A 27,104-nucleotide genomic window follows, 5' to 3' on the forward strand; every position below is an offset into this window, starting at 1 on the left:
AGTGTGAAGGAGATTTTTCCCTTTGTTCTTCTCTTCTCCAGCAAGAGTACAGATTGTTGAAGAAGGAAGAGTAGAGAAGGGGTATGATCACAGCCCTTGAAAATAGGATGGGCATAGGTTCACCTGATAAATGTGATGTCTTTGTTGCCTGAGGCTAGAAGGGCAAAGTCGTAACATATTGCTGGTGGTCTGGCATTGTCTTTTTGAACGGGGCTTGCCAGATGCTCCCTAGAAAGCCTGCAAGCAGGGCATGTAGTCCAAAACCTCCTTTTGTTACCTTCCCACTTTCCAGTAATTTACGTTCTCTCCCTTGGGGACCCTAATCTATTAGAAAGGTGGGTATCTTTAAACCCCTCCCCCCACTCCGGAGGAGCGGGAGAAATAAAAGAGTAAGGGCATGTGGGGAGGAGTTAGGGTGGGCCCTGTCCGGGATAAAAACTTGGGGGGGCCAATCAGGAGCCGCGAAGCGGCTCCTGATTGGGCCCCCCGAGTGTCCATCCAAGGCGGCTCCCCATTGGCCGCTTGCCCGAGCCTCGCTTGCCCTGGCTGGGGAGTCACCAGACAGACAGAAGACGCTGCCTCCCTGGTGAGTCCTCCAGCCGCCCTCCTGCCACTAGGGAAAGGAGCAGGGACGCCGCGTCGAAGACGCGGCATCCCTGCTCCTTTTCCACCGCCGCCATTTTCTAGCTTCTGCCGGACCCGGGCGCTCCTCCGCAGCAACGGAGGAGCGCCCGGGTCCGGCAGAAGCCGGAAAATGGTGGCGGTGGGTGGGGGAGGCTTCTGGCAGACCTGGGCGCTCCTTCGCGGCAGCGGAGGAGCGCCCGGGTCCGGCAGAAGCCTTCCACGCCCACCGCCGCCATTTTCCGGCTTCTGCCGGACCTGGGCGCTCCTCCGCTGCCGTGGAGGAGAGCCCAGGTCCGGCAGAAGCCTCCCGCACCCGCCGCCGCCTTTCTCCGCCTTCTGCCGGACCCGGCCGCTCCTTCGCGGCAGAAGCCTCCCCCGCCCACCGCCGCCATTTTCCGCCCCACCCCCCACCAGAGCTTTCCTTCGCTCCACGGCGGCCATTACTTGGCTGGCCGCCGAGAGCAAAGGTAGGGTCCCTGGCCCCCGGCCCTTAAAACACTCCCCAAGCCCCAGGGAAGGCGTGGATCGCCTTCCCCGGGGCTTGGAGAACTTCTTAAAACTGCCCTGCCGCCTTAAAAAGCTCTCCGCGCCCCGGGGAAGGCGTGGATCGCCTTCCCCGGAGCACGGAGAGCTTCTTAAAACTGCCCTGCCGCCTTAAAAAGCTCTCCGCGCCCCGGGGAAGGCGTGGATCGCCTTCCCCGGAGCACGGAGAGCTTCTTAAAACTGCCCTGCCGCCTTAAAAAGCTCTCCGCGCCCCGGGGAAGGCGTGGATCGCCTTCCCCGGAGCTCGGAGAGCTTCTAAAAACTGTGCTGCCTCCTTAAAAAGCTCTCCAAGCTCGGAGAGCTTCTTAAAACTGCCCTGCTGCTTTAAACAGCTCTCCGAGCCCTGGGAAAGGCGTGGATCGCCTTTCCTGGGGGCTGCTAGCGCCCATTGCATTTCAGATTGCAATGGGCTATATTTCTAGTGTTTTAAATAAAAACCTTATAAGAATTTCAAAGCTCTGAAAACCATGATTTATGCTTTTGCCATGTAACCTGGTTTCTGTCACTTGCATGCTTCTGCCAGTTAATTATGCCTGTATTCCCAGCAACCTCTTTGATCTTTTAGGATAGCCAGCCTGCCTTATATCTTAGATGTGAATGCTTCCTTCCCCACTCCCTTCTGTGTTGAGATTTTGAGCACCAGATTCTGTCCTTTTCATCACCAGGGACTCTTCGCACCTAAACTGTTTGGTGCTGGGAGGTGCAGTGGGCAAATGGGTCGTTGGGGTTAATGTCCCTGTCTTAACAAAGACTGTTCTGATCATTATTCCTCCAATAAAGAGCTTTCGTTTCCTAAGTGAAACTTGCTTATTGGAAATAATCAGAAATTCTCACACTGACCATCACTGCAGCCTGTGGCAGTGAGTTCCACAGGTTAACAATGCATCGTGTGAAGGGCTTTCTTCTATTTGAGCGGCATCAGTGTTATGCTGCTTTTAAGTACATTACTGAAGTGAAGTAGTCCTGAAAAAAAATACTGGAGGAACTAAAAGAGCAATTTCTCTACCCACCTGAACAAAAACTGGGGATTCTGGAAAGAGTATTGACCGCTAATAATTTGTTGGGCAGAGTCTTTTCTCCTGAAAGAGATGGGGTTTGATTAATCCCTGACACAGTTGATGTTTTGGTTCTGGATCTCTGGATTAAAAAAAAATGCTATCCCATAAGGTTTTCCTCTAGAGTGCTCACTGTCCAGCCTTGGACCAGCAGACTCCCACACCAGCTTCCTCTCGAGAATCTCATGTTTTGTCTAGGACCTCCCTGTCCCCTTCCCCTCAGGCACTACCAAGGCCTGCAGCAGTAGCGATACCTTCTGCGCTTTCACATCCAATTTGAGCCTGGCACTAGCCCACTTTCACTCTTATTGCTGCACTACATGTTAGTGTGTTAGCTGCTATGCAGTGCATAACCACTCTCAGCTTCTGGCCTGGAATTCTGTGGTATTCCGAAGTGATACCTTAGCACAAGGGGCTTGGCACAACAGGCTCCTCCAACCCCGGGAGAATTGACTCCTAGAGCCGTGGGCACTGTTGCAGTCATCCCGATGGCGGGCTTCCTATAGGTTGCTGGTTGGCTGCTGTGTGAACAGAATGCTGGACCAGGCTTCTTCTTACATTCCTTTGACCCACAGGAATTGACAGCCATGAGGGTGGCAGGGAGGGGGTGTCCACACTGAGGAGTGAAGTTGCCTCTTTCTGACTTTCCTGGAGTCATAAAGATTTTCTGTAAAGGAAGGGATGGAGAAACAACCTGCTTGTGCCAATGCTTTGTGCAAACGGATTGTTGTATTCAACCGTACTCATACTCTAAGGCATTGCTCTTCCATTCATGGGTCATTATGCTGGCATGCTGGATCAGAGTGGGGGGGGGCGAGGGTGATGGGGAGTGGATAGCTAGCCAGGCTTGCCTTGGAAGCAAGGACTGCATTGCATCGCCTTTTTCATCCTTTTTTGGCTCTGTGATTCTGTAAAAGGGGGGAAGAAGTCAAAAGTGGGGATGGATGAAGTGCCACGCAGTGAGGGCCAGTTCCAGGTTTTGGGAGTCCCCAACAAAGAGTTCCTTGTGCCCCCTTCCCCTCCATGCCAGCATCCATGCCCTTCTTCCCTCCTACCAGCTTGTGTATCATTCCTTCCCTTATCTGCTCACAAACATTCCCCCACCCCACCCCGTTCTCAGAGCTGGGCCTTGGCAGCCAACCCACCTCAGGGTATGCTGACGCTGGCACTGACGTCAGCAGTGCAGATGGAGGCAAAGTGCTAAGGAGGCAAGTAAGGCTTTGCTGAGAAAGTGGGCGGGGGCCAAAGACAGAAGGCAGCCAATCTTGTATTTCCATCTCTCAGCCCATTCATTCAAGTTAGCAAAACTGGAGACTCTAGAAGAGAAAATGATTCACCTTCCACCAGCCAGGGCTCCCTCTGTTCCTTCCTCCCCCCCCCCATTCATTTGTGTCTGTGCACCCTCTCCCCTTCCCTCTACCCACGCTCTTCTGCTGCATTGTCAAATATGATTCATCTTTCTGTCATTCTTTTATTATTCTTTTTTTGTACCTAGAAATTTCCCTATGCCAGTGTGTTTTTTATCTTTGTCTGGGACACTGGAAAGGAAGAATTCTAAAAACTCTCACCAGGTGTTAGTTGGATGGCAATATTCATATAGCATGGGGCCTATTGCTAAAATGAGCGTTCTAGATCTGGAGTAGTTAGGGAGATATCTTTGTTGCTGTCCCTCTAGGGCTTCTTGCCACAGCTAGCCAGGTTCCTCTGATTAGTGCAAAACAGGGCTGGATCAAGACAGGTTGCTTCCCCGGGTTGCTTTGCCCTCATGCTGAGATCCAAAATTCGGAAACTTCTGCAATGGTGTGGTTCAGTCCTACCAAGAGTCCAGGGTTTTGTGGCCATGTTGAACAGTCAGGGATTTGTATACATGTTTCACCAAACTCCTGGACTGTTCCAGTTTAGCTTGATTTTAGGGGACCTGTAGGCACATGGCAGCAGATGGCTGGTTGCATTCCAATAAATGTAAAATGCTCACTCTTGTGCAGGGCAGGGCAGCTGACAACCAGCTGCCCACCTGCCAGAAAAATAGAATTGTTCATAAAAAGGAATAGGGATGCAGCTGTCCCTAACCCCCGGTCCGGGGACCGGTACTGGTCCGTAGATCAGTCATTACTGGGCCGTGGCTCCTCCCCGTCATCCTCCCCGGCTGCTGCCTCGGGGGCCGCCCTGCCACTCTGCTGCTGGCTCACCTCTGGTACTCTCTGGTGGCCACCATGCCTGGGGTTCCCCCTTGGCATGGCACCGCGCAGCTGCTGTTGGCAGCACCCCCTAGTGGGCGGCGGGAATCATAGAATCATAGAATCATAGAGTTGGAAGGGGCCATACAGGCCATCTAGTCCAACCCCCTGCTCAACGCAGGACTAGCCCTAAGCATCCTAAAGCATCCATGAAAAGTGTGTTCCCAACCTTTGCTTGAAGACTGCCAGTGAGGGGGAGCTCACCACCTCCTTACGCAGTCTATTCCACTGCTGAACTACTCTGACTGTGAAAAACTTTTTCCTGATATCTAGCCTATATCGTTGTACTTGAAGTTTAAACCCATTACTGCGTGTCCTCTCCTCTGCAGCCAGTAGAAACAGCATCCTGCCCTCCTCCAAGTGACAACCTTTCAAATACTTAAAGAGGGCTATCATGTCCCCTCTCAACCTCCTTTTCTCCAGGCTGAACATTCCCAAGTCCCTCAACCTATCTTCATAGGGCTTGGTCCCTTGGCCCCAGATCATCTTCGTCGCTCTCCTCTGTACCCTTTCAATTTTATCTACGTCCTTCTTGAAGTGAGGCCTCCAGAACTGCACACAGTACTCCAGGTGTGGTCTAACCAGTGCCGTATACAATGGGACTATGACATCTTGTGATTTTGATGTGATGCCCCTGTTGATACAGCCCAAAATGGCATTTGCCTTTTTTACCGCTGCATCACACTGCCTGCTCATGTTTAGTTTACAATCCAGAAGTACCCCAAGGTCTCGTTCACACACAGTGCTACCCAGAAGCGTATCCCCCATCCAGTAGGCATGCTTTTCATTTTTCTGACCCAGATGCAGAACTTTACACTTATCTTTATTAAATTGCATCTTGTTCTCATTTGTCCATTTTTCCATTGTGTTCAGATCTCGTTGAACTCTGTCTCTATCTTCCAGAGTATTTGCCAGTCCTCCCAATTTGATGTCATCTGCAAACTTGATGAGTAGTCCCTCCACCCCCTCATCTAGATCATTAATAAATATGTTAAAAAGTACCGGGCCGAGCACCGAGCCCTGAGGTACCCCACTACATACCTCTCTCCAGTCTGATGAAACACCATTGACAACAACTCTTTGAGTGCGGTTCTCTAACCAATTCCCTATCCACCTAACTATCTGAAAATCCAGATTGCAGTCCTTCAACTTATCCATCAGAACATCATGGGGAACCTTGTCAAAAGCTTTACTAAAATCCAAGTAAATGACATCAACCGAATTTCCCCGATCCAGCAAACCTGTTACTTGGTCAAAAAAGGAAACCAGGTTGGTCTGGCAGGACCTGTTGGAGACAAATCCATGCTGACTTCCTTGGATCACCAAATTGTCCTCCAGATGTTTGCAGATCGCTCCCTTTAATATCTGCTCCATTATCTTCCCCACAACAAAGGGAAGACTTACTGGTCTGTAGTTTCCCGGGTCATCCTTCCTCCCTTTTTTGAAGATGGTTATAACATTTGCTCTCTTCCAGTCCTCCGGGACATCTCCAGTCCTTAAAGAGGTTCCGAAGATGATGGACAAGGGCTGTGCAAGTTCTCTGGAAAGTTCTTTGAGTACTCTCGGGTGCATTTCATCCAGCCCAGGGGATTTGAACTCATCCAGTGCAGCTAAATGCCTCTCGACAACCTCTCTATCCATGTTAACCTGCCACCCAGACACTGTCCTTTGGCTATGGCCATCTCTAGATGTGCCTAAACACTTTGACCTGTGGGAAAAAACAATGTAAAAAAGGCACTAAGCCTTTCTGCTTTCTCTGCATCTTCCGTTAGAGTTTGTCCATCCGCACCCAACAGTGGGCCTATTGCCTCCTTTACTTTACGTTTGCTTCTCACATAACTGAAAAATCTTTTCTTGTTACAATGGGCTTTCCTGGCCAATCTTAGCTCACTCTCAGCTTGGGCCTTTCTTATGATTGATCTACAATGCCTAGTAACCTGTAGGTACTCTTCTTTAGAGCTCTGTCCTTCCCTCCATTTCCTGAACATTTTCATTTTCTTTCTTAGTTCCTCCTAGAATCATAGAATCATAGAGTTGGAAGGGGCCATACAGGCCATCTAGTCCAACCCCCTGCTCAACGCAGGATTAGCCCTAAACATCCTAAAGCATCCAAGAAAAGTGTGTATCCAACCTTTGCTTGAAGACTTCCTGTGAGGGGGAGCTCACCACCTCCTTAGGCAGCCTATTCCACTGCTGAACTACTCTGAATGTGAAAAACTTTTTCCTGATATCTAGCCTATATCGTTGTACTTGAAGTTTAAACTCATTACTGCGTGACCTCTCCTCTGCAGCCAGCAGAAACAGCATCCTGCCCTCCTCCAAGTGACAACCTTTCAAATACTTAAAGAGGGCTAACATGTCCCCTCTCAACCTCCTTTTCTCCAGGCTGAACATTCCCAAGTCCCTCAACCTATCTTCATAGGGCTTGGTCCCTAGGCCCCAGATCATCTTCGTCGCTCTCCTCTGTACCCTTTCAATTTTATCTACGTCCTTCTTGAAGTGAGGCCTCCAGAACTGCACACAGTACTCCAGGTGTGGTCTGACCAGTGCCATATACAATGGGACTATGACATCTTGTGATTTTGATGTGATGCCTTTGTTGATACAGCCCAAAATGGCATTTGCCTTTTTTACCGCTGCATCACACTGCCTGCTCATGTTTAGTTTACAATCCACAAGTACCCCAAGGTCTCGTTCACACACAGTGCTACCTAGAAGCGTATCCCCCATCCACTAGGCATGCTTTTCATTTTTCTGACCCAGATGCAGAACTTTACACTTATCTTTATTAAATTGCATCTTGTTCTCATTTGCACATTTTTCCATTGTGTTCAGATCTCATTGAACTCTGTCCCTATCTTCCAGAGTATTTGCCAGTCCTCCCAATTTGGTGTCATCTTCAAACTTGATGAGTAGTCCCTCCACCCCCTCATCTAGATCATTAATAAATATGTTAAAAAGTACCGGGCCGAGCCCCGAGCCCTGAGGTACCCCGCTACTCACCTCTCTCCAGTCTGATGAAACACCATTGACAACAACTCTTTGAGTGCGGTTCTCTAACCAATTCCCTATCCACCTAACTATCTGAAAATCCAGATTGCAGTCCTTCAACTTATCCATCAGAACATCATGGGGAACCTTGTCAAAAGCTTTACTAAAATCCAAGTAAATGACATCAACCGAATTTCCCCGATCCAGCAAACCTGTTACTTGGTCAAAAAAAGAAACTAGGTTGGTCTGGCAGGACCTGTTGGAGACAAATCCATGCTGACTTCCTTGGATCACCAAATTGTCCTCCAGATGATTGCAGATCGCTCCCTTTAATATCTGCTCCATTATCTTCCCCACAACAGAGGGCAGACTCACTGGTCTATAGTTTCCTGGGTCATCCTTCCTCCCTTTTTTGAAGATCGGAATAACGTTTGCTCTTTTCCAGTCCTCCGGGACATCTCCAGTCCTTAAAGAGGTTCCGAAGATGATGGACAAGGGCTGTGCAAGTTCTCTGGAAAGTTCTTTGAGTTCTCTCAGGTGCATTTCATCTGGACCAGGGGATTTGAACTCATCCAGTGCAGCTAAATGCCTCTCGACAACCTCTCTATCCATGTTAACCTGCCACCCAGACACTGTCCTTTGGCTACAGCCATCTCTAGATGTGCCTAAACACTTTGACCTGTGGGAAAAAACTGATGTAAAATAGGCACTAAGCCTTTCTGCTTTCTCTGCATCTTTCATTAGAGTTTGTCCATCTGCACCCAACAGTGGGCCTATTGCCTCCTTGACTTGACGTTTGCTCCTCACATAACTGAAAAATCTTTTCTTGTTACAATGGGCTTCCCTGGCCAATCTTAGCTCACTCTCAGCTTCGGCCTTTCTGATGATTGATCTACAGTGCCTAGTAACCTGTAGGTACTCTTCTTTAGAGCTCTGTCCTTCCTTCCATTTCCTGAACATTTTCCTTTTCTTTCTTAGTTCCTCTTGAAGTTCTCTGTTCATCCAAATAGGCTTCTTAGAGCTCCTGCAGTGTTTTCGTATTTCTGGAATAGTCATTGATTGAGCATGCAATAGCTCTTGTTTGAGTAGCGCCCACCCTTCTCATGCTCCCTTCCCTTCCAGCATTCTCGTCCATGGTATGACACTCATCATGTCTCTGAGTTTATTAAAGTTTGCCCTACGAAAATCCAACATCCGCGTCTGGCTACAAGCTTCCTTGGTTCCCCATCTCAAAAGGAATTCTATGAGGACATGGTCACTTCCCCCTAGGGTCCCCACCTCCTTCACCTCATCCACCAACTCTTGCCTGTTGGTCAGTATTATGTCCAGTATGGCTGAACCTCTTGTGGGTTCATCTACCATTTGATAAATGAAATTGTCAGCCAGGCAGGTCAGAAGTTCTCTGTTCATCCAAATAGGCTTCTTAGAGCTCCTGCAGTGTTTTCATCTTTCTGGGATAGTCATTGATTGAGCATGCAATAGCTCCTGTTTGAGTAGCGTCCACCCTTCACATGCTCCCTTCCCTTCCAGCATTCTTGTCCATGGTATGACACTCATCATGTCTCTGAGTTTATTAAAGTTTGCCCTACGAAAAACCAACATCCGCGTCTGGCTACAAGCTTCCTTGGCTCCCCATCTCAAAAGGAATTCTATGAGGACATGGTCATTTCCCCCTAGGGTCCCCACCTCCTTCACCTCATCCACCAACTCTTGCCTGTTGGTCAGTATTAAGTCCAGTATGGCTGAACCTCTTGTGGGTTCATCTACCATTTGATAAATGAAATTGTCAGCCAGGCAGGTCAGAAGTTCTCTGTTCATCCAAATAGGCTTCTTAGAGCTCCTGCAGTGTTTTCGTCTTTCTGGGATAATCATTGATTGAGCATGCAATAGCTCCTGTTTGAGTAGCGTCCACCCTTCACATGCTCCCTTCCCTTCCAGCATTCTCGTCCATGGTATGACACTCATCATGTCTCTGAGTTTATTAAAGTTTGCCCTACGAAAAACCAACATCCGCGTCTGGCTACAAGCTTCCTTGGCTCCCCATCTCAAAAGGAATTCTATGAGGACATGGTCACTTCCCCCTAGGGTCCCCACCTCCTTCACCTCATCCACCAACTCTTGCCTGTTGGTCAGTATTAAGTCCAGTATGGCTGAACCTCTTGTGGGTTCATCTACCATTTGATAAATGAAATTGTCAGCCAGGCAGGTCAGAAAGTTACATGACTGAGGACGCTTCGCAGAGTTTGTTTCCCAGCACACATCTGGGAAATTGAAGTCACCCATGATGACAAGGTCCTGCCGTTTGGATATTTTCTCAAGCTTCTCACAAAGTGCAGCATCCACATCCTCTCGTTGGTCAAGCGGTTGGTAGCAGACACCAACCACCACACTGTTTGTTTTCCCCTCGCTTATTTTCACCCAGATGCTTTCCACTGTAGATATGCTCTCCTTCACTAGAATTTCCTGACAGGTAAGCCCTTTCCTCACATACAGTGCCACTCCTCCAACTCTTCGATCTATTCTGTTTTTTCTGAACAGTTCATATCCATCCACCATTACATTCTAGTCATGAGAATCATTCCACCAAGTTTCTGTGATGCCTACTAGAAGTTGGGTGCCAGCGGGAAAGCAAGCGGAGCAGGGGCTCAGGCGGCAGCATCCCTTGGCAAAAGACTACCCGCCCCTCAGGCCTCAGTAAATGGTCAAGCATTGACTGGTACCTGGTGATAAAAAAGTTTGGGACCACTAGTTTACAGTACCACTGATCATCCGGATTCTTGTTTCTGTTGCATGGTTTTCTAACTTTTGTTACCCAGTTGTTGTATTAGATATGGCATGCAGGTAACAGTAACAGTTGTTGTATTAGGTATGGCATGCAGGTAAAGGACCATATTGTAGAGTTACTCCTATGTGCAGCTGGAATGGAATTTTCCCCAGATTATGCTCAGTGTAAAGGTTTTTACAGCCTCATAGCAGCAGAGGTTCCCAAAAGAGATGTGGAGCTAAATGGGCCCATTCAAGAAGCCTGCCAGCTTCTCAATTGCTCCACCGTTTGTCTTCTGCACTAGAATAACTGCTGTGTGAGGATTCTTTGCCTTGCTTTGTCTTTTGCTGTCACAGAAGCTTTCCTTCACTGTGGGCCATATTCCTTGGACACTAGGAGTTTCTGGCCCTGCAAAACCAGTTTCTTTAAATGATCTGAAAAGCTCTAAAGGTCCATGCTCCCCATCAGAGTGCCAAGCTTGCAGAGCTGTCAGACCCTCTGGGGCTCCCTTGTGGATTCCCGCAGGGGGCGGTTCTACATGCACCCTCTAGCCCAGCTGGTCTGGAGTTATGGGCTGGGTTGTCACCAATTTGTAGATGACACCCAGCTCTATCTCCTGATGGATGGATGGCCGGACTTCCCCCCTGAAACATTTGCCAGTTGTTTGGAAGCAGTGGCTGGATGGCTCAGGCAGAGCCACCTGAAACTCAACTTCTCCAAGATGGAGGTCCTGTGGCTAGGAAGACGAGGGTAGGATCAGGAAGCCCAACTCCCATGCCTGGAGGGGGTGCAATTGACACCTGCACCATTTGATGCCTCCCTTTCTGTGGAGGCTCAGATCACAAAGGTTGCCCAGACCTGCACCAAGCATGGCTACTAGTGCCCTACTTGTCCTCTGAACATCTGGCCACAGTGATCCATGCAACGGTCACTTCCAAATTAGACTTCTATAACTTGCTCTATGCAGGCCTACCCTTGGCTCTGACCTGGAAATTACATCTGGTACGCAAGAGTCCTCGCTGAAATATATTGGAGGGCCCATACTCAACCTGTGTTACATCATCTCTATTGGGTACCAGTCTGTTTCTGGTTTTGACCTTTAAGGCCTTATGTGGCTTGGTCCCTACTTATCTGCAAGACCGCTTATCTGCATTTCCCCCCACAGGGTGCTTTGTGGGTACAAATCTGCTGGGTGTCCTTGGCCCTTGGGACGTTCCCCTGGCTTAGACCAGAGCCAGGACATTTTTGGCCCTTGCCCCAACCTGGTGGAATGAGCTCCCGGAAGATTTGAGGGCCCTTTTGGAGTTGTCAGCTTTCCACAGGACCTGCAAGATGGAGCTGTAACACCAGGCATATGGTTGAGGCCAGGTTGAGGTCCCAGAGTTACTATCTAGGGATACTCTAGTTTTGTGAGATCAGGACCCTCACTCCTCATGAAAGAGCTCCTTGCCCACAGCTGGACAGGGGTGGGGGTAGAACTCCATGGTTTTGCCATCTTTTAATGTGATGGGGATTTTTAGAGGTTGTATTATATTTAGTGTTTCATTGTGAACAGCTGCAAGTCTCTTTGAGAGTGGTGGTATATAAGTACAAAAATAAATAAATAAGTACAAAAAATAAATAAAGTAAACATTACTTTTAAGTTGACGACATGTAAGTCTACAAAGTCTCCCAGTGACATTTACAGAGGACTGTCCTCTTTTCAAGTCTCTTAACACAAAGAGTCATATATGATTTGAGATACCAGACTTCTTTTTGCTAAACCTCTCCCTTCTGCCTGCTTCCATTCCATAACTTTCCGCATTAATTGAGGGAAATAAGTTTTGTTTCTTGTAGTGCATCTGAGGAAGTAAGATCTGATTCACAAAAGGTCATCTTTAAACAGCTCCGTGGCGCGGAGCACCACGGACTGAATAAAGGAGTAAGGGCTGTGTGGGAGGAGTTAGGGCGGGCCCTGTCCGGGATAAAAACTCGGAGGGGCCAATCAGGAGCCGCAAAGCGGCTCCTGATTGGCCCCTCCAAGTGTCCATCCTGCCCCAAGCAGCGCGCGGCTCCCCATTGGCTGCTTCACTCGCCCAGGGAATCTGCCCGGCTGCTCCAGACAGCCACGGGTGAGGGGTGAGCTGCGCTGCCTTCTCCCGGCCGGCGGAGCAGCCTCGCCGCGTCTATGACGCAGCGAGGCCGCTCCGCCGGCCAGGAGAAGGCTCAGGAGAGCCTCAGGTGGGGGGTGGGCTGGGCAGCCTTCTCCCGGCCGGCGGAGCGGCCTCGCAGCGTCGTGGACGCTGCGAGGCCGCTCCGCCGGCTGGGAGAAGGCTCCAGAGAGCCTCGGGTGGGGGGTGGGCTGGCCAGCGTTCTCCCGGGTTCCCTTGCCATGATCATGAAGGAGGCGAGCGACTCCAAGGACCAGCAGCTCACGGTGTTTTCCCCACCTGTCTGATACATCCATTGCAACTTGGTGAAGGAAAGAAGGATATGGGAGGAGGGCAGATTCAATAGAGTACAATTCTCCCCCCCTCCCGTTGCACTTTTTTATGTTCTTTCTTCCTAATAGAGGGAAACAGACCCAATAAGAATGGGTTGACCTCTTTTAATCAGTGAGCTGTGTTAGGTGGAGTCAGCTGTCATTAATAGAACGGTCACAGAAATGCTTAAGGTACCCGCTGGCCTTCAGAGACCTGTTCTCCTTATCCAAGCAGAACCCAGAGTTTAGTTGTGCTTTTGCATCTGTGTAGCCCATCTGGCAGGTTTGATTAGTAGTAGATGTGCCTAAATCTGAACTACTCCTTTTATGCCCCAGACCAAAGAGGTTTAGCTGCCATAAACATTTTTAGCAGCAAATAATGACCCAGGAATGGAAGATTGGTGGCTGAGTTTGCCTTGCCCCACTAATGTATTTACATAACAGTAATTAGAGCTACTCATTTTCTCACTCAGCCTGTACTACTGAGCTAACTGTACTAGCCAACCGTTATTAGTCTGTTACATACAACAAAAACGTTTGTTTATGGTGTTTGTATTGCACCTTGGAAGAGAGAGGTGGCTGTTTTCTGAAAGATTTTTTTCCCTACAGCAGACTGCTATCTTCTCAAAATATAAAAAGCTTTGTGTACATTATGTACATGTAAAATATGTTAATGTATATTTTCTGCTTTCCCAATCTTCATCAGTGGTTGCATATTACAAACCTTATTCAACATGTTAAATGTTAACTTTAAGCTGACTTCTATTTCAGCCTGTTCATTCTTATGAGCACTCAGTTTTGGCCTTTGTAACAGGAGAGAACCTGTTTTTTTTTACTCTGGTTACCCCTCCAATGTCCATTAGGGAGTGTTGGAAAAAGAATCAAACCACAACAGATTCTACGTAAACCAGCAAGAATTGTTATCTTAATAATAATCCATAGGATCTCTATTTTTGGTGTCTACGATGCAGCGAGGCCACTCTGCCGGCCGGGAGAAGCTCGAGAGAGCCTCGGGTGGGGGGTGGGCCATGCTGCCTTCTGCCAGAGAGCCACGGGTGGTGAGAAGGCTCCAGAGAGCCACGGGTGGGGGGTAGGCCTTCTCCCAGGCCATCTAGCGCCCATTTCATTTGCATGTGAAATGGGTTTTAAATCTAGTACTGAAATAAAGCGATCTGATTCACAAAAGCTCATACTGAAATAAAGACTATTAGACTTCAAAGTGTCACTGTGCTTCTTGTTTTGTCTTCCTCCTTGCCATCTTCTCGGAGACCTGACAAACTTTTTGTTACTTGGCAAGGCTTCCATGCTTTGACTCTGCAATGTTGCTATCTCTTTTGGGCTAGGGTTTTTCTAACTGTATTTTATGGTCATTTTGTGTTTACATCTGAATTGTTTTAAGCAACCTTCAACTCACTGAAGAACAGGGTATGCATTTTCAAATACACCACACCCCCATGTATATAATTATTTGTCTGATAGCTTTAGGGAAACTATGTTAAGGTTAATTCCTTTGGCGTGCGGTACTACTGGCATCGAAATCTGGACAAAGGAGACTGATCAGGCTTGAAATAGAACTAGGTGCTGTCTGTGTAACCCTCGGACCCCACTGTTCAGTCTGTGGGTCAGGACCCTTAAGGAAGTCACACAGCTAAATACGGTAATTCTTTTCAGCAATTAAAGTAATGCATCTACTGAATGTTCTGTTGGTCTCTCCTTCCTTTCCTCTCTCCCTGCCTGTATACCTGGCTGGTATCCCCTATGCAATTTTGGCAGGTGTTTGCAGATGCACATCAGCTAAGACCCCTCCATCTTTATCAGACGCCCCTGAGCATCAGCACTTTGCCCCATCAAGCCCTGAGCCGAACCCAGTCCTCTCCTGCCAACACCAGCCTGAAGAGCAGCACAACCGAACCTGTGATCAAGCACCTTTTTACTACAGGTAGGAAATGACACAAATAATTATCCTGGAAAACTGGTGCCTCAGACTCATGGCTAATTCCTACAAACAGCTTGTGTGTCTACCTTGGAAACTGCCCCCCCCCCGCTAGTCTACCTGCTAGAAGTGCAAAGGAAGAATACTCTGCTCGTGTTCAGGAACCTCAACCAGGGCCAGAGCTTTTTCAGTTCTGCCCCTGTCCTGGTAGAATGAGTTCCCAGTAGAGCTGAGGGTGCTGACAGAGCTATCACAGTTCCGCAGGGCCTTTAAAATGAAACTCTTCCGCCATGTCTTTGGTTGAGGCCAAGGTGAGTAAGATCAGGGGTCCCTCCCCAGGTGGGACCAGGACACCAGGCCACTCCTAACTACCCCCAAGGCAGGATGTTGTCTGTATGGGAGAGGGAAGGGAGGGCTTTAGCTGCCAGCATGCTGGAGTTTTTAGGGGCTGATTTTGGAGGCGGGTTTACAGGGGATCTTTGTTACCTGCCGTGAGCCACTTGCGGGACTGGGGGCTAAACATCTTTAACCGCTCTCGCAGAGCGGACTAAATAATACAGTAAGGGCCCTGAGGGCGGGCCCTGTCCAGGATGAGGAAGGGTGCCCATTGGATCCTTCCACTGGACTGACAAGCGGAGGGCCCAATCGGGAGGCACAAAGCGCCTCCCGATTGGGCCCTCTGCTTGTCAGTCCAGTTCCAAACCGCCAATCAGTATGGCCCGCCAAACTGTTTGGCCCGGCAAACACCAATCGGGAGGCGCAAAGCGCCTCCTAACCCGCCCCATCCCCCACAAGGGCAAACCTTCCCCTCACGGTGGCCATTTCTCTGCTGGCCACCAAGAGGGAAGGTAGGCCCACGCCTCCCTGTCCCTTCCCTCGACTGTGGGACCAAAAAGGCTTCTGCGGGGCCAGGGATGGCACTGGGCGACTCAGCGAGCTGCCCAGTGCTGTCCCCGGCCCCACAGAAGCCTTTGACGCTGGGGGGGGGGACTAGATGGCCTGTATGGCCCCTTCCAACTCTTTGATTCTATGATTCTTAAGGATGGGGGTGGGTGAGGGTTGCTCTGCAAGGCTTGATCAGCATCCAGAAATTGTCATTTTGGACTTTCCCTATGGCAGTCAACGTGTTGAATATAACCCATACAGTCCCAGCAAACAGATTTATTTCCAACTTCTGATCTTGTGTTCCTTTTCTGAATCTCTGGTTCACCCAGCTCTCCCAGAACTCTTCAAACATGACCTTCCAAGGAAATTATTGCAATTATGCAAGTCCACAACTTTATTTGGACATGTAATACAAAGGTTCTTATTTTTATACAGTTTTTTATTCTATTTTGCTGTTTATAAATTTGTATTTTATATTTTGTAAAGGCCTATGGCTATATACAAATAAATGTATCACTAATCACTAATCACCTCCTAGTTGTGCCATTTCAGAGCTTTTCAGTGCAAATGTATACACCCAGTCCTCTTTAGTCACAATTTAGGACTAGGACTTTGAACCAGCTCCAGAGCCTGGTCTCCAGATCTGTACTTTGCTTTAAGTGCCCTGAAATTGTTTTAAATTCCCTGTGTTTTAATCACTGGTTGTTTTAATCTGTGTGGTTTTGTGTGTTTTGTTCTTGAACTGGTTTTTGGTTGATTGAAGTGGGTAGCCATGCTGGCCCGAAGCAGCAGAACAAATTTAGAGTTCAGTGGCAAGCTTGTGTAGTGTAGATGCTCCAACATGTTGACTGCTGTGGACCACTGAGTACAGGGGACCCTTGATTTTTGCCAGCAACTTAAGATGTTGCCTGTTTGGCGGAGGGCTAAAGAAAAGATGGAGCCAGTATTTGATGGATAAAATCCAAGCACGTGATTCAATAGTGTGTAGACCCAGCTCGGCACATAAAGTTACCGAATTCGGTAAGCCTAAAATTCTGCGGTAGAAGGCCGCAGACATACAGTCAGCTTCTTTATTCAGAGACTGGATCCATACAGGAATCCCAAAGAGCAGTCTATTTATCTCTGAATTCTGTTAACCATTTTTATTATGCTATATGTTAATTTAATTTACTCTCACACTCTGTGTTAATTTACTCTCACACTCTACCTACAGTATTTGGTGGCGTATAAACCTACTTTCCCCCCCTGAAAAACATGCCTCCAAGTGGGGAGGTCGTCCTATACGCTGGGTGCACTTCAGTTGGGATAGACATAGCTGCCCATAGTGGCCCATAGTACTGTAATGTAATGTAACAAACTCTATATTTTGAGTGGAAATGTTGGGGGGTCGTCTTATACACCCAGTTGTCTTATACGCCGGCAAATATGGGTATAACTTTGAACTGATTACTTCCATTCCATGACATCGTATCTGAGGAAGCTCATAACTTGAATAAAACTTTGTTGGTCTTAAAGGTGCCACTGGACTCTAAGTTTGTTTTGGTTTTATTATTGTTTTAGGTAGCTGTTTTTAAATATGACCCCAATTGAGCAGACGAGCAGACAATACATTCTGCAAAAAATATTAAGTTACAAATGCCTTGGAGCATATGCAAAGTATATTTGATTCCACACTGAGGAGCTGCAGCTAGCTCATATATTTCAGGAATTGGGAGGAAAAGGTTCCCCATACAAAGGAATTCTCAGTGCATTTAAATTTTGGGTATTACTACTGCAAACTCAACGGTTTTCCTTTCTTCCTTTTTCGTCTCCCCTACCAACCTCCTATGACCCTGTCCCCTATTTTTCTTTCCTGCCCTCTCATAGGCATAGTTTATGATACATTTATGCTAAAGCACCAGTGTACCTGTGGAAACACTAACATTCACCCAGAGCATGCTGGAAGAATCCAGAGCATCTGGTCCAGGTTGCAGGAGACAGGGTTGCTGAGCAAATGTGAGGTAAGCATCCTTGGCTGGTGGTGAGGGAGACTCCTGGCAGAAGTAGCAAGCCAGTGGCAGAGGTCAGGTTGGAAGGGTGACTGAAGGTCAGGTATTAATACCATCTGCTTCCTATATAGGAACCTCTGGTCCCTTAAGAGGACCCCACAAGAAAAGTAGTACCTAAAAAGTAAAATAAATAAATATTGGTATTTCATGTGCAAAATGATCATCAAATAAGCTCATAAAAGTAAACAGCTGTACAGAACAGCTGTACATCTTTGATGCATAGACTCAAAAATTCTGCACACACTGACATTCAGTTGAAAGGTAATTGACACAGAGCTGGTACTGGTAGTAATGTCCACATTCCATAGTGTCCACACTAACTTCTGGCACACACATTAAAAAAAAAAAAAACCTTCCTCTAATACACAATGGAATGCCCATGTTCCTGCATGGAAAATATCACTATTTTCCCCCTTCCCAATGCAATCCCAGTTATTTTCAGGCAGGTTATTTTGTCAAGTTTTTAATGCAGGAATTTGTATTGACTTTTTAAGAGCATCTGTTTCCCCTGGGCTGGACATCAGTATACACTGAACCTTCCCAGGGAAAACATCTGTGCGGTTTCTTGATGTCTGCCACATCTTCAGATTTAGCTATGAGAGTGAGTCTTTTACTCATTTACTTCCTTTATGTTGTTGCAAATCTGAGGAAGTTGGCTTATACGTTGCACACTTCCTCAGATACACTGAAATGGAAGTTACACGTTCATGCATACAAGGGTGAGCAGCACATTAGCATAAACATAAAGAAGGAGTTTAACAGATCCAAGCTCAATTACTCTCATAATTCCACTATTGATTGATTGATTGACTTTTAGCTCGCCACTACCAAAAAAAGGCTCGTGTCGGGTTACAAATATTTACTCCCAAATTAAACCTCCATAAAACCTCCTAACAGTCCCTACAATAATTTGACCAGCAGCGAAAAACCCCTGCCCACTCCCCTGCCTTATTGGTGTAAGGCCGATGACCTGGCTCCACCTGGGGGAGCCCAAGATGGGAACATCCTGGCCTCAACCAAAGACCTGGTGGAAGAGCTCCGTTTTACAGGACCTGCATAAATGTGATAATTAAGAAGGGGAGATCTGCCAATGTATTTATTTCCTTCACTGTGTTTTCCCCTGGAATTAAACCCGTATCACCTAAGCTTATTATTCCTGTTTGGTCATTGTATATGGACTGGTAACTTCTCTTTCAATGTATCTGAAGGTATCAATGTATCGTGTGCATGTACACGATAGATTATACCTTGAATAAAACTTTGTTGGTCTTAAAAGTGCGACTGGACTTAAACTTTGTTCAGGAAAGATACTGTTACTGTGAATGCTGAATGATATACCTGAACGTACATACTCAAAAATAGAGGTTTTTGCCTCTGTGTGCGTGTTTTGTTTTTCTTAAAACTGTTGACACGATGCAGGTGGGAGTGGAAATCTCCATTAGGTAACTGACAAATCTTTAGAATCACTTGCAGATTCTCTTGTGAAAATGCCCTGCATGCATACCACAAAGAGGATGTTCTCCCCTGATGGGTGGTTCTCACCGCTGTTGCTAGGGAGGCAGGACTTAAAAACTACTTCCTCTTCCTGTCTCCCTGGAGGAACCACCCGTGTGCTTCAGTTTTTCTCCTGCCTCATAGGGAGTGCGGTTCTGTGAGCATTCGATCTTCACCTTATTTCTATTGTTGCTAGTGTAGCCTTGTTAGAGTCTATATAAATATTTTTATTTCCATCCAACTATCTCTCTCCCTCCTCTTTCACCCCCCTTTTCTTTGAGTGGGGTTACTAGTTGATAGTAACTACTTTGGTTACTAGTTGATAGTTGATAGATAGGAGATGTAATTCTTATTGTTCTTGTTAGCATAGTGGTTACAGTTTATTATTAATATATATATATTATATTACTATTTAAAACTTGTTGGTAGTCATTTGGAGTAGTCTTATCAACTGCAGGGCGTCCAGCTTAATTAATGATGACTACTTATCAGAGTCAGATCTCCCGGCCACACAAGGAGCAACGGGCCGGTGGAGGAACTGTGCTAAATTGGGAGCCTTAGTGACTGTGGCAGCCCCAGAGCAGCCTGAAACGCCAAAAAAAAAACCCAAACAAAAAAAAACTCTGTATGTAAGACCTGTATGTAAAGAGGCAGCATGAAGAAAGGGCAAGGAGGGCACGCGGCAGCAATCTGCGGCTTCAGTCAAGTTCTGGTGGCCATTTTGAATCCAGTGCAACTAGCTCTGCTGCAAGCATTCCCCTCATGGCAGGCGGCCATTTTGTCTGCACTGAACAACGCACTGGGGAAGTTGTCTGTGTAATGGCTGGCAGCCAAAATGACAGCACGATTTCTGTGATGCAGGGTGAACCCCAAACCACTTCTGGCTCTCTGGGGCACCCACAGCCTGGCACATCGACTGGAGGCGACCTCTCTGCAACCGTGAGTGAAGGACTGCCGGCTGGCATGTCACCTGATATGTTTAATTTTATGAGAGGCATGTTAAGAAATGAAATGGCTGCATTTTGTCAACAGAGGTCTGCTGTAAATGTGCCAGCTATGTCTTTGCCTCCAGTGATGATGCATCCTCCTGTTACCTATTATTCTTCACCTTCTTCAGTTCACTATTAACAGGGTCACATCAAAGACCAGATGGATAAAAAGGCTCTGGCTATCAGAGCATCTAATACAACCTTCATTACAGCTAGGGCTTCCATAGTTTGGACCAGAAAGCTAGTCAGGCTGATACCCAAGTCAGACAAAAGGTTTACTGAAAGGGTTTCCCGGCTGCTTAAACCACCTTGGACACTGTAATTTTCACAGCCAGTGGATTCGTATTTATTTATTTATTTATTATCAAATTTTTATACCACCAACTCCCAGACCAACCGGCTCGTGGCGGCTCACAGCAATAGAAACATAAAAACAAAAGATGGCAAGATTACTACTTTGCCAATATTACAATATAGCACAATAAAATACATCCCTTAAAAACAAATATGGCAGGCATAACAGTTCCTAACAGACCCATATTCCTCACTCACCTATTCCCAGCAGTGTCAACAGTGGGGTGATGGACAGCCCCAGGGGGATCCAGATGCTATGATGCCGGGGGAGGACCCAAACTTGTAGCCCAGTATGCAGCCCAGCCTCAACCAAAAGCCTGGTGGAAGATCTCTGTCTTACAGGCCCTGTGGAACTCAGAGAGTTCCAGCAGGGCCCTCAGCTTTTCCAGGAGCTCATTCCACCAAGTAGGGGCCAGAACTGAAAAAGCCTGGTTGAGGCCAGGTGTGCTTCCTGGGGTCTGGGCTCCTCAACGAATTCATACAACAAACACAGAGCATAATGCCCTGCGGGGGAGCATAAGGAGACAAGCGGTCCCGCAGGTAGGCAGGACCCAGGCCACATATAGTCTTAAAGGTCAAGACCAATACCTTCAACTTGATTTGGAAGCAAACCGGCAACCAATGAAGCTGTCTCAGCAGTGGCTGGACATGGGCCCTCCAAGGTAACTTTGTGAATTCCTGAGCAGTTGTATTTTATACTAGTTGCAGTTTCTGAGTCAGGGACAAAGGTAGACTCGTGTAGACTGAGTTACAGAAGACTAATCTGGAAGTGACCGTTGCATGGATTACTGTGGCCAAGTGTTCTGGGGACAGGTAGGGCACTAGTAGCCATGCTTGACGCATGGAGATGCTAAGGTCAATAGCAGAAGCACTCAACCTACAGGAATTCCTCACTTCATTAGATCTCAGGGAGGCGTACATTCATGTCCCTATCAGCCCAGGACACAGATAGTACTTCTGTATTTATGTATTTATTTATTTATTTGCTAGGGAACAAGCCCGTTGTACTTGTAAATACAACGGGTGCTAGGTATGCTTTCGGGGCTGGGGGGAAAGGCTTTGTGCCTGTGTGGGGAATTCTCATTTCCAGTTTCAGTCTCTACCGTTTGGTCTCACAACAGCTCCTGATGGTGATCCCAATTGTGGCTCTTCGCCAGTCAGGTGTGATGATCTATCCAGTTTTGGACGATGCCTTAATTCAGGCGTCCTTTGTACCGGAGTCAGTGTCACATACAAGGAAAACAATCACTATATTGGAGAACTTTGGGTTCCTGGTGAATCTGGAAAAGAGTTAAATCACTCCCAAACATGGAAGACTTGCATGGGGCAGGTTTCATCTTTGACCTCTACAGTCCCTTCTCAGAACTTATCAGGAAAGGATTGCAGCAAAGTCAGATCTCATGGTCAGGATTATACCTGTCCATGAGTCTGAATGTTCAGCTCTCTTAAGACATGGCCTTAGCGAGAAGGAAACCAACACCATCTTAGCCACTAGGACCCTCCAAGGTCAGATTCTATAACTATTCCTATTCTATAACTATTAGCAGGCTCCTGAAGGGAATACCACAGTTATATTTCCTCCAACTGTACATCAGTTTCCAAACTGGAGTTTGAGTGTGGTGCTTTCAGCACTGTTGAAACATCCCTTTGAGCCTGTCAAGGAAATTTCCTTAAGATATTTACAACTAAAAGTTATCTTTTTGGTGGCAGTTATTTCCGCCAGACGAATTTCCAAATTCCTCCTCATTGGTAAGAGTTTAAGCGAGTGCATTGTAGAAACTTACAGGGAACTGGGCAGGGACGTGCCAACGGGCTTCACACACTCAGAGGGGCGGCATCAAAAGACTGCTATAGTCAATTCTGCTTCAGTAGAGCAAATCTACAAAGCGGTCTCCTGGTCTTCGATTTCAACCTTTATCAGGCACTATAAACTAAATTACTACAGTGCAGCAGATGCTGCTTTTGGCAGAAGTGTCCTATTGTAGGTTCTACACACAGAACCCAGAACAGAACCTACAATAGAACTTACAATTAAACTCTTTCCCACCCAGGATGAAATAAGCTCTTTTGTGTCCCATCAAGGATGGAGTCCTAGAACCAGGGGAGAATGACCATTGCCACTTACCATGAAGGGTACTTCTCCCTGGGTTCTAGGACTCCATCCAGCCCTCCGTGGGCATTGTCTATAGTTAATTTGGTGTACGAAGTACTTAGTACAATTTGGCAAGGGGGAATTAATGGAAACAATTAGTTCTTTAGATAACTCAGTTCTGCTTCCTTTTCCTGTGTCTGTTAACTCTATGGGGAAAAAATTCCAATAGAAGTTGATATAGATCAGTTAGTGTATTAACCTTGAAGAATTTTTCCCTGCGCTTTTGGAAGAATCAAAACTGAAGCAGATGGGCGGTTCTTCCAGGGAGACAGGAAGAGGAAGTAGCTTTTTAGTCCTACCTCCCTAGCAACAGCGGTGAGAACCACCCTTCAAGGATGGAGTCCTAGAACCCAGGGAGAAGTACTCTTCACGGTAAGTGCCAATGGTAACTTTAGCTAGTCAGTGGCACACTGCTATTTTTTTGGCGCAGTTATCAAGTATGATATGTAGTGGAACAGGAAAAAGTAGGAGAACATTGTCCAACTTTGGTCCAGTTGATAACCTCCCTTAGCATTGGGTGTATCTCCTGCTTGAAACTGGCATAGCTTTGACATTCTAACCAAATTTCTCAGATCCTGACATAGGTCTCAAGTCACATGTTAAGGGGAACAGACCTCTAGAAGCAACCCTGACAATGAGCAGAGAGGTTCCTACAGAGGATTCACACTCACCATTCTCTGTCCTTCTTTTCTTCTGTTAGAGGATCCGAGGCCGGAAAGCGACACTGGATGAAATCCAGACAATCCATTCGGAGCATCACACATTACTCTACGGAACCAGCCCCTTGAACCGGCAAAAACTTGATAGCAAGAAATTGCTAGGTAGGGAATATGGTGTCTTGGCCACTGTTTTGCAGTAATTTAACATAGCCACACTTTGCAGCATGGTCTCCAGGCTTAGAGGGCTTTTAGACTTTCATTCAGGCACACAAGACAGGTGGAGGAGAGTCGAAGATTTTACAGGTGAGTAGCAAAAGCTGGTTAGGGAATAATGAGGAGGAAATTTTGGTGGAAGTGACATAGAGCTAACGATGGGTTAGGAAGAGCTTTGCTGAGGGAGTGGATGTTCTAAGGAGACTAAGAAAATTGAGGGCATTTGGAGGAACAGATGAAGTATGTGGCAGTGAGTGAGGGACATCACCAAAAATTACACAAAGAGAGGACCTTTTCATTGGTAAATCCAAGATAATCATTTACCTAAGGTACCCAAGAGCCCTCCCTCTTAACATGTCCTCAGGAAGCCCTCAGGGACCATTTCCGCATAGAGGTGACCAAGGCACGCTGCCTCCTGGTTATAGAGTCACAGCCACTTACTGCACAGTTTCTGTCTTATTTATTTATTTATATTTTTATACCGCCCTTCCCTACGGCTCTTGGAGGTTTACATAAAACATATACTCACAATTGGAATACTAAAATTGAGGGGTACAATCTATTCAGAAGGGACAGACAAGAAAAGAAGGGAGAGGTATAGCAATATATGTTAGGAATCTTTATACTTGTGAAGAAATACAGGTACCTGAGCATGGAAGTTCAGTTGAGTGTATCTGGGTAAATATAAAAGGAGTAGGAAATGAGAGTGGTATTATTGTGGGTGTCTGCTATAGACCACCAAGCCAGTTAGAAGACTTGAATGAGATACTGCTAGACCAAATTACACAATTTTCAAAAAACGGGGAAACAGTGGTCATGGGTGACTTCAATTACCCAGATATCTGTTGGAAGACCAACTCCGCTAAAAATGGAAACTCCGTTAAATTCTTAACTTGTCTTGTCGACAGCTTCATTTCCCAGAAAGCAGAGAGGGGAACCAGGGGGGGTCTGCTATTTTAGACTTGATTCTCATCAATAGGGAAGAACTGGTAGATAAGGTGGAAGTAGTGGGCACACTTGGTAGCAGTGACCATGTACTTTTGGAATTTACAATCGTGGGAAAGAGAAAACCTTTATATAGTCATACGTATAGACTGGACTTCAGGAAAGCTGATTTTCACAGACTTAATGGTAAGTTGCGTAGAGTCCCGTGGTCAGACAGACTTAAAGTGATGGGAGTCCAAGAGGGCTGGGAGTTTCTTAAAAGTGAAATACTGAAGGCTCAATCACAAACAATTCACTTGAGAAGAAAAGATGGAAGGAGCCTAAGGAAGCCAAGTTGGCTCCATAAGCAGTTATCAAAATATTTGAGGAATAAAAAAGAGTCATTTAGGAAATGAAAGGAAGGCCTTATTACCAAGGATGAGACAAATAACCAATAATTGTCTGGGGAGTGTTAGAAAAGCTAAAGCTCAATATGCGCCTAGGCTAGCAAGAAATGCTAAACAACAAAAAAGGCTTATATTTCAAGCAAGAAAAAGAATAGGGACACCATAGGACCACTGCGAGGACAATAAAGTGAAATTATAACAGATGATGAAGAGAGGGCTGAACTGCTTAACTCCTATTTCTCCTCGGTCTTCTCTTGTGTGGGAAATAGAAATCAATGTAGCAAAAATGTAACACAACACGGGGGGCAGGAATGGTGGCCTAGAATCACCATTGGAGCAGTCCACAAACACCTAGTTTCTTTAAATGAAACAAAGTCTTTTGGGCCAGATGAACTGCATCCAATGGTTCAGCATCTTCTTGGAAAAGAGTGACAAGTGGAGTACCCCAAGGATTTGTACTGGGGCCTGTGTTGTTCAACATATTTATAAATGATTTGGATGAGGGATTAGAGGGGATACTTATTAAATTTGCAGATGATACTAAACTGGGAGGGGTAGCAAACACAACTGAAGACAGCAACAGTATACAGGATGATCTTGATAGGCTTGAAAAGTGGGCTAAACTGAATAAAATTAAGTTCAATAGGGACAAATGTAAAGTTCTACATTTAGGTAGGAAAAACCAAATACACCAATATAAGATGGGGGAGATTTGTCTTGGCAGTAGCATGTGTGAAAAGGATCTAGGAGTCTTAGTAGACGATACATTGAACATGAGTCAGCAGTGTGACTCAGTGGCTAAAAAGGCAAATGGGATTTTGGGCTGTATCAAACGGAGTATCGTGTCCAGATCACGGGAGGTGATGGTACCGCTTTACTCTGCTCTGGTTCAGCCTCACTTGGAGTCCTGTGTTCAGTTTTGGGCACCCCAATTGAAGAGGGATGTAGACAAACTGGAACGTGTCCAGAGGAGGGCAACAAAGATGGTGAGGGGTTTGGAGACCAAGATGTATGAAGAAAGGTTGGGGAAGCTTGGTCTGTTTAGCCTAGAGAGGAGACGACTGAGAGGGGATCTAATAGCCATCTTCAAGTATTTAAAAGGGTGCCATATAGAGGATGGAGCAGAATTGTTCTTGCCCCGGAAGGACGGACCAGAATGAATGGGGTGAAATTAATTCAAAAGAAATTCCATCTAAACATCCGGAAGAAGTTCCTGACAGAGCGGTTTCTCAGTGAAACAGGCGGAGGTCATCCATTAGGGCGACTAGCACTGTCTCCACTCTGTGGCCATGCCAGAAGCCCGACTGAATGAGTCAAGGGCTGAAGTTTCTTTCAGGATTGCTGATATTTGGCCTGCAGCTGCCCTTTCAACCAACTTTCCCAGAAACGCTAGATGCGACATGGGGCGGTAATTGTCAGGCTCCTGTGGAGCCAAGGATGTTTTTTTGAGCAACGGGCATAACACTGCCTCTTTTAATTCCTCTGGGAATTCTCCCAATGAAATGGAGAGGTTGATTATTTCCTGGAGAGGGGCTCCTATTCTTATGCCTGTTGTTTTTAGGAGCCACGATGGACACGGGTCTAGTGGGCAAGTGCCTTGCTGTTGCTAGCATCCTGTCCACTTCATCTAATGAGTCATCTGAAGTAACACATTGTTCTCTTCAAAGATGGCCAAAGAGCCTTTAGTTCACTTTCTGTGTCCAAGGAGGAAGGTCATGGCGGAGAGTCGAGATTTTGTCTGCGAAGTGACTCGCAAATGCCTCACAGCTAATGTCCAATTGGCTGTTGTTTCAGAAATGGCTTCTTCTCTTGCTTTATTCCCCAGTCTTGTCCCAGGTTTTTGCTTCCTGACAATTCAGGTGGTTGAGTGGAAGTCAAGAGAACCCGTTGTCCCATCCCCCACCCCACCCCCCCGTTTTGGCTTGTCAATCACTGTGATGCAGCGTCAGCCACCAATCACTTTTCAGCACCATAGTCTCGCATCCTAGCAGCCCCCTAACCCATCAAACACAGAAAATATATTTTTTCCCAACAAAATCAAGATCCACATAGCAACTCAGAGCTGCCACAACTTATAATGATTTAGAGTTAGTCAAACTGTGTTTGCAAGCAATGCAGAGGGGTGAAGGAGAAAGCAGCTGTTTTTTCTTGGCTTCAGAGTGTGGCTCCAATCAGAGCAGTGCAGCGGGGTGAAGAAAAAAGCAGCAGGGAAGTAGGTAGGGAATGGCTTTGCTAGTGCGAGCCACGCAGAGGGATGAGGGGGAAAGGAGCAGGGCGCCCCAGTGCTTTCCCCAGCTTTGCGGCGTGGCTCTGAACTAAGAAGCACAACAGGGTGTAGGAAAAAGCAGCGAGGCAACCTACCTTTCTGCCT

General features: G+C 46.8%; 1 protein-coding gene across 9 annotated transcripts in view; it reads left to right on the forward strand.

Annotated features, from left to right (window-relative positions):
• Window positions 1-27,104, forward strand: part of HDAC5 (histone deacetylase 5) — a 285,336-nt gene that overhangs the window by 198,079 nt on the left and 60,153 nt on the right. For 6 of the 9 annotated variants that reach the window (XR_013227134.1, XM_077315953.1, XM_077315952.1 and 3 more), the window contains 4 exons: window positions 14,449-14,614; window positions 17,360-17,493; window positions 19,897-19,974; window positions 23,231-23,351. Coding sequence is in view for 8 of the 9 variants with exons in the window: in XM_077315953.1 (XP_077172068.1) it covers window positions 14,449-14,614; window positions 17,360-17,493; window positions 19,897-19,974; window positions 23,231-23,351 (499 nt within the window). In the remaining variant the exon portion in view is untranslated. The remainder of the gene's footprint in view (window positions 1-14,448; window positions 14,615-17,359; window positions 17,494-19,896; window positions 19,975-23,230; window positions 23,352-27,104) is intronic. The other 3 variants (XM_077315958.1, XM_077315955.1, XM_077315954.1) reach the window with 1 other exon arrangement.

Source organism: Paroedura picta, chromosome 16 (genome assembly GCF_049243985.1).
Source record: "Paroedura picta isolate Pp20150507F chromosome 16, Ppicta_v3.0, whole genome shotgun sequence".
Classification (NCBI taxonomy): Eukaryota; Metazoa; Chordata; class Lepidosauria; order Squamata; family Gekkonidae; genus Paroedura; species Paroedura picta.